Source organism: Tympanuchus pallidicinctus, unplaced genomic scaffold, assembly GCF_026119805.1.
Source record: "Tympanuchus pallidicinctus isolate F22 unplaced genomic scaffold, pur_lepc_1.0 scaffold3, whole genome shotgun sequence".
Taxonomy (NCBI): Eukaryota; Metazoa; Chordata; class Aves; order Galliformes; family Phasianidae; genus Tympanuchus; species Tympanuchus pallidicinctus.
The window spans coordinates 62,923,434-62,933,710 of NW_026294747.1; the positions used below are offsets into that span (position 1 = coordinate 62,923,434).

The 10,277-nt window shown below is 62.5% G+C and overlaps 4 protein-coding genes across 7 annotated transcripts; 1 reads left to right on the plus strand and 3 right to left on the minus strand.

The window, feature by feature from the left end:
• Positions 1 to 21: 21 nt before the first annotated feature.
• On the plus strand, positions 22 to 3,724 carry LOC128087415 (cathelicidin-3). Of its 4 annotated transcripts, XM_052696974.1 has the most exons (7): positions 22 to 1,226; positions 1,311 to 1,421; positions 1,492 to 1,575; positions 1,655 to 2,801; positions 3,188 to 3,295; positions 3,378 to 3,461; positions 3,559 to 3,724. In XM_052696974.1, exons 4-7 carry the CDS (start codon positions 2,634 to 2,636, stop codon positions 3,652 to 3,654), a joined length of 456 nt encoding a protein of 151 aa, XP_052552934.1. In that variant the 5' UTR covers positions 22 to 1,226; positions 1,311 to 1,421; positions 1,492 to 1,575; positions 1,655 to 2,633; the 3' UTR covers positions 3,655 to 3,724. The 4 variants fall into 4 exon arrangements, with proteins under 4 accessions (XP_052552934.1, XP_052552933.1, XP_052552932.1 ...); XM_052696973.1 differs by lacking the exons at positions 3,188 to 3,295; positions 3,378 to 3,461; positions 3,559 to 3,724 and having other exon boundaries at positions 1,663 to 2,635; XM_052696972.1 differs by lacking the exons at positions 3,188 to 3,295; positions 3,378 to 3,461; positions 3,559 to 3,724 and having other exon boundaries at positions 22 to 1,421; positions 1,655 to 2,635.
• A 624-nt stretch (positions 3,725 to 4,348) lies between these two features.
• On the minus strand, positions 4,349 to 6,057 carry LOC128086286 (cathelicidin-2). Its single transcript, XM_052694671.1, has 4 exons — positions 5,855 to 6,057; positions 4,879 to 4,986; positions 4,723 to 4,806; positions 4,349 to 4,490 (listed from the first exon to the last, which is right to left on the minus strand). The coding sequence occupies exons 1-4, from the start codon at positions 6,020 to 6,022 to the stop codon at positions 4,386 to 4,388; spliced, it is 465 nt and encodes a 154-aa protein (XP_052550631.1). The 5' UTR covers positions 6,023 to 6,057; the 3' UTR covers positions 4,349 to 4,385.
• Positions 6,058 to 6,279: 222 nt separating this feature from the next.
• On the minus strand, positions 6,280 to 7,447 carry LOC128086285 (cathelicidin-B1-like). The gene is made up of 5 exons (XM_052694669.1): positions 7,344 to 7,447; positions 6,839 to 7,199; positions 6,670 to 6,762; positions 6,487 to 6,567; positions 6,280 to 6,402 (listed from the first exon to the last, which is right to left on the minus strand). The coding sequence occupies exons 1-5, from the start codon at positions 7,445 to 7,447 to the stop codon at positions 6,280 to 6,282; spliced, it is 762 nt and encodes a 253-aa protein (XP_052550629.1).
• A 1,091-nt stretch (positions 7,448 to 8,538) lies between these two features.
• Positions 8,539 to 9,650, minus strand: LOC128086287 (cathelicidin-1). The gene is made up of 4 exons (XM_052694672.1): positions 9,458 to 9,650; positions 8,964 to 9,071; positions 8,798 to 8,881; positions 8,539 to 8,700 (listed from the first exon to the last, which is right to left on the minus strand). Exons 1-4 carry the CDS (start codon positions 9,623 to 9,625, stop codon positions 8,614 to 8,616), a joined length of 447 nt encoding a protein of 148 aa, XP_052550632.1. The 5' UTR covers positions 9,626 to 9,650; the 3' UTR covers positions 8,539 to 8,613.
• Positions 9,651 to 10,277: the final 627 nt, after the last annotated feature.

Consider the following 10,277-nt stretch of genomic DNA (forward strand, 5'->3'; position numbering starts at 1 on the left):
CGAGTATTGCAATGGAAATGAAGCTGCTTTGGCATCCTCACCTTGCTCCTGGGTGGGAGGGGGGGGGGGAGGGGAGCTTTGGGCAGCAGCTTTAGCCCTGGATCTGCATGATCCCCTCCCTGCCAGGAGGCTTGGAAGGAAGTGGGAAGGCTTCCAGCTGGGAGCTGCCTGGCTGCAGGCTGTGGCAGGGAACAGTTTGTTTGTACAAGCATCAGCTCCTAGCTCTGAGCAGAGCGAGGGGGACTCAGAATAACTGTGGGGCTCCACATGGGGTTTTGCTCTCTGCATTTGGGAAAGTGAGACGTGGGCAGGCTGAGAGTTGGGCAGAGAGGAGGACGGTGAGGCTCAGCAAGGGCGAGTGTGGGGTCCTGCAGCTGGGGGGAGTTACTGCATGCATCAGAATAGGTCGGGGGTGAGCTGGAAAGGAGCTCTGTGGGGAAGGAGCTGGGTGTTGTGGTTGACCAGCAGTTGGCCAACCATTGACCACAACTGTTGTCCATGGTCACCCTGTGTGCATTGCAATGGGGCTCTGGGGGGTGCAGTGCGCCCAGTGCGGCCAGCAGAGCAACGGAGGTTCTCCTGCCCTCTGCTCTGCCCTGGTGAAGCCGCATCTGGAGCCCTGGGGCCAAAGCTGGGCTCCCCAGTATCAGGCAGACAGGAAACTGATGGGGGAAAGGCTGAGAGCCCCGGGTCTGTTCAGCCTGGAGAAGATGAGAGGGGATGTTACCTCCTCTGGAGACGTTCAAAACCCACCTGGGTGCTTTCCTGTGCGACCTGCCCTAGGGAACCTGCGTTAGGGGGAGCGGGACCAGAGGTTCTATAGAAGTCCATTCCAACTCCTGTGCTTCTGGGATTCTGCACCCCACACAAGGCAAAACGTGCAGCCCCAAAGCGAAGCCCTTCTAATTCCCACCGCCTCTCCAGCTGCCCAGGGAGGAGGATGGGAACAAACCCCACAAAGCTTCGCTGCGGCTCTCCAAGAAAAACAGCAGCAATCCGATCCCTTCCCGTGCCGCCCAGCCCTGTGTTTGTCCTGGAAGCGGAGCCCCATGGCTGTGCTGCTGCTGGCTGTGCTGCTGCTGGCTGTGCTGCTGCCCACCGCCCCGTCATCCACCGCCCCACTGCCCCCCACACCACGCGAGCTGGCCCGCACCGTGCTGGAGGCGCACGGGCGCGATGCGGGCAGCGGGCTGAGGCTGCTCAAGCTGCAAGGAGTCACCAGGACGGTAGGAGCCTCGCTCGGGTTTCCCGCTGGGTTTTGGGGAAGAGGGAGCTTCCTTGCTGTGCCAAATGCTGTCGTTCCCTTGCAGAAGTTTGACTGGGGCACGCACTTCACCATCAATCTCACCGCCCGTGAGATCTCCTGCCCCGCCGGCCCCACGGCGCCACGCGGTGCTGCATGCAGAGCCCGGCCGGGCCAGGTGGGTGCGGGGCACGGTGTGGGACCCCCTCCCAGCACTGCTCCCTCCTGATCCCCCCATCCTGCAGCAGATCCAGCACTGCGTGGCCCAGATCTCCGTCTTTGCCTTCCTGCCTGACGTGCCGCTGTCGCTGCTGGAGTGCAGCCGGCAGACGGTGAGGGCTGCATGAATTCCTCCTCCCTGCATCCCTTCCACTTTGGGGCTGAAGCCCACCCCCATTTCTTATCCTTCAGCCCAGCAGCTCAGGGCAGCCCCGCTCCCGAAGCCGGCACAGCCCTGCAACCCCACGAGCCGTTGGCCTCAGGGAGCCGGCGCCGTCCTGAAGCCCATGAGCGCATCCATCCTGCAGCAGGGGACGTGCAGACCTCATCCATGGAGCCTGTCCCATAGACCCAAGGGCTGAAATAAAGATGTTCCAGGGCTCTGCTGCATGTGTGATGCCTCATCCCCATCCCGCCATCCTGCAGTAGAATGGGATTGAGGTTGCACAAACCTGCAGCTTTTGGGTCATGGTGGGGCGGCTGCAGCCCCACATGCAGCATCTCCATCCCAACTGCCAATAGCACGTTGGCCAACCCTTGGGCTGATAACAGATGGCAGCACACAGGGCTGCTCCACGTATCTGGCTCAGAGCCTGGGGGCTGTTGCAGGGGATAGGAGGGGACCAGGGCTGCTGTATGGGGGGTACTTGGGAGTACAAGCCATGTGGTCTGGGGACAGAACGCTGTGGGGATGATGGGGAGTTGAATGGGAAATGGCTTGTGGGAGTGCGTGGGTCAAAAAGCCTTCACATGGGGGTGGGGACGGGGATGGGAAGGAGTTCTTGAATCCAATGGCAGCTGTCCCATGAGTCTGGGGGTGCCTGGAACCTCCATTGTCATCGCAATGCGATGGAGCCTCATCCCAATGGGATGGAGCCCGATCCGTCCGTCTGTCCCAGCTGGGCACTGCCAGTCTGCTCCTTGGGGACCATTTTATGGCTACGTGGCCTCTCAACCAGAGCACCCCATGCCCTGCAGCACAGCCAGGGATGTGGGATGCAGCCTGCAGCGGGACAGGGCAGCCCATGGGCGCAGCCACGTCCCCACCACAGCTTTTCCCCCCCAGATAACTGCCGCGCTGTGGCTGCTCCCCCTGGGCCCGCGTTTCCGCGTTGCCCAACTTCGGGGCCAATAAAAGGCATTGGGAGCGACGAGCGGGCACGGGGCGAGGATGGCGAGCTGCTGGGTGCTGGTGCTGGCGCTGCTGGGGGGGGCCTGCGCCCTCCCGGCCCCCCTGGGCTACCCCCAGGCTCTGGCCCAGGCTGTGGACTCCTACAACCAACGGCCTGAGGTGCAGAATGCCTTCCGGCTGCTCAGCGCCGACCCCGAGCCCGGCCCGGTGAGTGCATGTGGGGACAGCGTGGGGACAGCACGAGGACACCATGGGAGATACTGGGGACGTCGTGGGGAAGGCGTGGGGAGGTGTGCAGGCATCATGGGGACGGCGTGGGGACACTTTGGGGAACATCCGAGGAACCTCGTGGGAACGGCATGAGGACATGGGAGGGACAGCGTGGGGACACAAATGCCGAGGACACCTTTGGACATCAAAGGGACATCATGGGGAAACCCTGGGGAAGGCATGGGGTCGGCATGGGGCCGTGGTGGGGCCAGCCGGGGGACGTAAGAGGGGAAGCAGAGCTGCTCCCCCCGCCCGGCTCTGAGCCGTGCCCGGAGCAGCCGGGGCTGCCGGGTGGCTGCCACCACGCTGTGCCCTGCCCCCAGAACGTCCAGCTCAGCTCCCTGCACAACCTCAACTTCACCATCATGGAGACGCGGTGCCAGGCGCGCTCGGGCGCCCAGCTGGACAGCTGCGAGTTCAAGGAGGACGGGGTGAGCGCCGTGCTGGGCTGGGGGGCGCCGGGGGCTCCCGGGGGGAGGGACGGCCCCGTGCTCAGTGTCCCCCTGCTCACAGCTCGTCAAGGACTGCGCTGCGCCCGTGGTGCTGCAAGGCGGCCGCGCCGCGTTCGATGTCACCTGCGTGGACTCCATGGCTGACGTGAGTGGGGACACCATGGGGGTGGTCCCAGGGGTGCTTGGGACCCCCTAGGGCCAGGCTCCCATTCCCCCGCTGATGACAACGCTTCTCCCCACAGCCCGTCCGCGTCAAGCGCTTCTGGCCGCTGGTGCCGGTGGCCATCAACACGGTGGCTGCGGGCATCAACCTCTACAAAGCCATCAGGAGGAAATGAGCTGTCCCCAGAGCCGCTGTCACCACTGTCCCCCCACAGCCCCCCACTCAATAAAGCTGTTTTCTGGCCATGCTGTGTCTTTGCTGTGTGTCGCCTCTGAGTGATGCTGATGGGGACAGTCCCCATGCTGTCCCCACGGTGCCACCCCCATCCTGTCCCACAGCATGGGTTTGGGACCTGAGGACACCCAAGGAGACCCCAGATGTGGACTGAGCATGGGGAGACTGCAGTATGCAGTGCTTGGGGATTGTGTGAGTCCATGGGGCCTTTGTAGGGGACGTAAGGGGAAAAGAGGGGACAGGAGGAGGATGTCCTCAGGGCCCTGCTGCAGCCACAGTCCTCCACCTCCAGCTCCCATGGCATGAGATCCCCATGCATCCCTATGTCCTCATCCTAAAATGCTAGTGATGGCCTCAGTGGCAAGGCTGGGGACAGCACTGGTTGCTCCTGGACAGGGCTGCGGCATGGGGGTGGCCTCAGGTTCAGGACCCCAACATATGGGGACAATGATACAGTGATGGGTTGGATGGGAAAATGCTCATCAGGGCTGAGAGGCTCAGTAACCCTCGTTACAGAGGAGAAGAATGGGGCCCTAATGGCATCACTCCCCTGGTAGGGGCCGTGCATGGTGACTGTGGTGACCTCCAACCCCGTGCCTCAGTTTCCCCATCAGGCAGTGAGAGGAGAGCCCAGGTGACACTCGGTGGCCACGCACGGCCCCATTTATTCATTCAGCCAAAGCGCGCGCTGCCCTGGATGGTGATGCTGACCTTGGGGCGGAAGCGCCGGATCTTTCTCAGGAAGCGGCCAAATCGACCCCGCTGGACGAGAACGGGCTGTGGGGTGAAGGCTGGTGTCACTGGGGCAGCGGGAGCCCATCTCTGGGACCCCACATCTGGAGCCCCACCGTCGGGGCCGCGCACACGCCTTCATCCCTTTCTCCATCATCTCCATCACGGAGACCATCAGAGCAACGCCAAAGCTTGCTGGGAACGGGGACCCCTCGAAGCGCGGGGCAGGATGAAAGGTGCCAGCGTCAGCATCCCACCCCACAGACCCCACACTCACATCCGATGAGGCGTCTCTGCAGCGCAGGTCGATCTCAGGAGTGTCCTGCAGGAAGGTCACCGGCCCCGAGCACTCCCTGATGGCCTGAGGACGGGCACCGTGTCACCTCACGCCCCCCAGCCGCCCTCCCCATCATCACAGCCCTCCCATCCTCACCCCGTTCTCCTTGAAGTCGCAGTCATCGATGGGCGTCTGTGCCCTTGGGATGCACTCTGTCTCCATGATGGTGAAGTTGAGCGCCCGCAGCGTGTTCAGATCGACGCCCTGTGAGGAGTGGCCGCCACGGGGTCACGTCCTCCCCATGGAGCAAAGCCCCCTGCAACCATGGCGCCCCCAAAGTGTCCTCACAACATCCCCATGGCGTCCCCATGAAGTCTCCAAGGTGCTCCCGCAGTTTCTCCATCATCTCCCTGTGGTATCTCCGTGGTTCTCTCAGGGTGTCCCCATTGTGTACTCCAGTTGTCCCCTTGTCATCCCAACAGTGTCCCCATGATGTCCCCAAAGTGTTTGCACAGTATTCCAACTGTGTCCCCAGAGGGTCCCCAAGATGTCCCCACTGCGTCCTCCTGATAACCCCATGCTACCTCCACGCCGTCCCCATGCTGACCCCAAGATGTTCTCATTATGTCTCCATGCTGCTCCTAGGATGTCCTCAGGATGTCTCCAGGCTGACCTCAGGATTTCCAACCCATGTTGTTCCCCAGAGTGTCCCCATCCTGTCCCTGTTGTGTCCCCATGCCTTCCCCAGGATGTCCTCAATATCTCCCCTTAGGGTCCTCATGGTTTCCCCATGCTGTTCCCTGCTTTCCCCAAGGTGTCCCCACTATGTCTCCATGTTATCCTCAGCATGTCCCCACAAACCCCCATGCTGTCCCCAGGATGTCTCCATGCTGTCCCATGTCTCCCTCAGGATGTCCCTCAATACCTCCCCATAGTGTCCTCAGGGTGTCCCCATGATATCTCCATGCTGTCCCACAGTTGTCCCCACGGTGTTCCCACTACTGTCCTCACGTTGTCCCCAGGATCTTTCCCAAGGTGCTCCTACAGTGTCCCCATTGTGTCTCCATTCTATCCCCATTCTATCCCCATGCTGTCCCTCTAATCTTCCCACGCTGTCCCCACATGCACTCACCGGGCCGGGCTCGGGGTCGGCGCTGAGCAGCCGGAAGGCATTCTGCACCTCAGGCCGTTGGTTGTAGGAGTCCACAGCCTGGGTCAGTGCCTGAGGGTAGCCCAGTGGGGCCGGGAGGGCACAGACCCCTCCAAGCAGCGCCAGCACCAGCACCCAGCAGCTCGCCATCCTCACCCTGTGCCCATCCTGTGCCTCCAATGCCTTTTATCGGCCCCAAAGTTGGGCAATGAGGAAGGAGAAGCCACAACGCGGCCGTTATCTGCAGTGGGGACGTGGCTGTCCCCGCAAGGCACAGGGCACGTCCCCTGCTTTGCTCCGTGCCCCTCTCCCTTTGGGTCATGGCACAACCACAGGGACACACACAGCCACAGCAGGCAGAAGGGACCTTTATTGGGGACGCTTGGTGACAGCCACGCTGGGGCTGCTCACGGCCATGGAGTGCTGGTGATGTTCAGCCGTCCACGCACAAAGAAGGGGCCGCGCTGCCGCAGGCGCTTCCTGATGCCATCCCACCACTCCCGGATGCGGGTCCACCAGTTGCGGATGGGCTGCAGGGAGAGAAGTGGCTTTTGTGACCCTCGGGGTGACGAGGGAACCTTGGTGGCTCCATGGTGGGGGATGAGGTCTCTCACCTGCACCCGCAGCGGTCCGCAGCGCAGCTCAGCAGTGGGCTGCCGTTCCATGGACACGGTGCCCACGCAGCGCTGCAGGGCCTGTGGGGAGCGAAGGGTTGTGTGGGGCAGACCCCCAAACATGGCCACGGTTTCCTTCTTGGCCACCCACCACCCCTCAGCCCCCATGGGATGGGTCCTCACCCCTCGCTCGCAGCTCCTGCAGTCGACCCCAGGTGGGCATGGGGCATCCTCCACAAGGAAGCTCACCTCCCGCCGCCGCTTCAGGGTCCCAGCCTGCGAGGGGATGAGGACCAAAGGGATGGGATGAGACCCAGCCCTCAGCCTTGGGATCCAACAGCCCAGCACTCACCCAGCCGGGTTGGGGTTGTGCTGCCCGCAGTCGTAGGGTGCATGGACCCGAGATCTTCTGGTTGAGCAACCGCACGGCTGCCAGGATGGCATCCAGGTAGGTGGTGGGCCAGCGCCAGGGCCTGGATGGTGAGATGGAGCCATCCAGCTTTGGGGTGATGGGTCCATCCAGCTTGGGTGTAATGGAACCATCCAGCCCAGTTGGCGTGGATCCATCCAACCCTGGTGGGATCGATCCATCCAACCCTGGTGGGATCGATCCATCCTGCCCTGGTGGGATTGATCCATCCAACCCTGGTGGGATTGATCCATCCTGCCCTGGTGGGATCGATCCATCCAACCCTGGTGGGATCGATCCATCCTGCCCTGGTGGGATCGATCCATCCAGCCCTGGTGGGATCGATCCATCCTGCCCTGGTGGGATCGATCCATCCAGCCCTGGTGGGATCGATCCATCCTGCCCTGGTGGGATTGATCCATCCAACCCTGATGGGATCGATCCATCCAGCCCCGGCACAGCGGACACATCCAGCCCCGGTGTGACGGCTCTGGATGACCCCAGCAGCAGCAGCAGCAGCAGCAGCACCTCGGAGGGCCGCATCCTGCTCATGACCGCCTGCAACCTCCTCCTCTGAGCGCTGTGCCGGTGCTGCTGGAGCCCCTTTATGGCCATCCCAACACCTCGGGGCGTTCCCAGGAATCCATGCATTCTGCACCTGGGGGCAGCCCAGCCTCTAAGAGGGTCAACAAACCCCCCCATCTCCACCATGGCACCGGGGATTTCCAGTGCACGAGGATGTTTGCGGCACAGGAGAGGATGGCCAAGTCTTGCATCAAGCCTACTGGGTCCACGCCAGTCACACTGGGTGGTGGCACATCGGGGAAGTTCCGCTGAAGGCCATAAATCTGTCCAACAGCTCTGCAGGAGCCACCCTGCAGCACGGCACCTCTGGCTCCAGGCCCAATGCATGGTATGGGAACAGCCTGGGAACATCGTGGGGACACTACTGGATGTATGGGGGACAGTGTGCGGGCAGCTCAGCGACAGAATGGAGACACAATGGGGACAACAGCTTAGGGACATCCGTGGGACATTTTTGGGATGTCTAGAGGTCAGCCCGGGGACAGCCTGGTGACAGCATGGAGACATAATGGGGACACATGGGGATGTGTTGGAGACATCCCGGGGAAGGCATGGGGTAGCACAGAGATATAATGGAGGCACCATGGGAACACGCTGGGGACATCTTGGGGACATGGAGAGGACATCTTGGGAGTGTCCTGGAGACACCATAAAGACATCATGGGAACTTCGTGGGGACACAGGGCAGACACGGTGGGGACACCTCGTGGACATTGTGGGAACACTCTGGGGACAATATAGGGACACCAAGAGGAGAACAGGGTGAGGATGAAGGGGCCGTGGCAGGGGGCAGCTGGGGAGCATGAGGTGACACTACAGATGATGGATAAAGGGACCAGGGGGGTCTTGGACACGTGCAGGGGCCCAGATGTGGGGTTCCCAGAACGAGGCTCCAAATGTGGACTCCCAGCTGCCACATCTACATCTGAGGTCCCCTTGGCTGTCCCCAGAGCCCAGCTCGTGCTTAGGAACACCATGGGGAGCAGCTGGCACCACGGGGCTTCCCCCAGACATCCCAAGAACCCCATCAGCATCACTCAGAAGAGACACAGAAAAGATAGAGTGGCCAGGAAACACCTTTATTGGAAGGAAGGCAGCAAGGGGGCAGCGGTGACAGCGGCTCTGGGGACAGCTCATTTCTTCTTGATGGCCCGGTAGAGGTTGTATCCTGCAACTACAGTCCTGATGACCAGCGGCCAGTAGCGCTTGACGCGGACGGGCTGTGGGGAGAAGCGTTGTCATCAGCAGGGGAATGGGAGCCTGGCCCTAGGGGGTCCCAAGCACCCCTGGGACCACCCCCATGGTGTCCCCACTCACGTCAGCCATGGAGTCCACGCAGGTGACATCGAACGCGGCGCGGCCGCCTTGCAGCACCACGGGCGCAGCGCAGTCCTTGACGAGCTGTGAGCAGGGGGACACTGAGCACGGGGCCGTCCCTCCCCCCGGGAGCCCCCGGCGCCCCCCAGCCCAGCACGGCGCTCACCCCGTCCTCCTTGAACTCGCAGCTGTCCAGCTGGGCGCCCGAGCGCGCCTGGCACCGCGTCTCCATGATGGTGAAGTTGAGGTTGTGCAGGGAGCTGAGCTGGACGTTCTGGGGGCAGGGCACAGCGTGGTGGCAGCCACCCGGCAGCCCCGGCTGCTCCGGGCACGGCTCAGAGCCGGGCGGGGGGAGCAGCTCTGCTTCCCCTCTTACGTCCCCCGGCTGGCCCCACCACGGCCCCATGCCGACCCCATGCCTTCCCCAGGGTTTCCCCATGATGTCCCTTTGATGTCCAAAGGTGTCCTCGGCATTTGTGTCCCCACGCTGTCCCTCCCATGTCCTCATGCCGTTCCCACGAGGTTCCTCGGATGTTCCCCAAAGTGTCCCCACGCCGTCCCCATGATGCCTGCACAGCTCCCCACGCCTTCCCCACGACGTCCCCAGTATCTCCCATGGTGTCCTCGTGCTGTCCCCACGCTGTCCCCACATGCACTCACCGGGCCGGGCTCGGGGTCGGCGCTGAGCAGCCGGAAGGCATTCTGCACCTCAGGCCGTTGGTTGTAGGAGTCCACAGCCTGGGCCAGAGCCTGGGGGTAGCCCAGGGGGGCCGGGAGGGCGCAGGCCCCCCCCAGCAGCGCCAGCACCAGCACCCAGCAGCTCGCCATCCTCGCCCCGTGCCCGCTCGTCGCTCCCAATGCCTTTTATTGGCCCCGAAGTTGGGCAACGCGGAAACGCGGGCCCAGGGGGAGCAGCCACAGCGCGGCAGTTATCTGGGGGGGAAAAGCTGTGGTGGGGACGTGGCTGCGCCCATGGGCTGCCCTGTCCCGCTGCAGGCTGCATCCCACATCCCTGGCTGTGCTGCAGGGCATGGGGTGGTGATGGGTCTGGAGGGCAGGATTGCTGAGGGGCAGCTGAGGGCGCTGGGTTTGTTCAGCTCTGAGCAGTGAGGCTGAAGGGATGCCTCATGGCAGCCAGGGTTTTGCCATCTCCAAGCTCATCACCACTGCTTTCTCACAAGAAAGAGAATAAGAAGGGTGGCTGGAAGCCAGTCATGACCCAACACGGGAAATTTTCTTAAACATTTTATTGAGAGAGGGTTCAGCAAAGGGTCAGGTTCCCACAGAGGTTGCAGCCTGGTCTCCTGTTTCATAGCTGCCACCCGTAGCAGGAACGAACCCTAACAAAGATCACAAATTACAGAATCGTTAAGGCTGACCCCTGAGATCCCCAATTCCAACCCCAGCTCACCGCCCACGTCTCTCAGTGTCACACCTCCATGTTTCTGGAACGCCTCCAGGGACGTTGATCCCACCACCT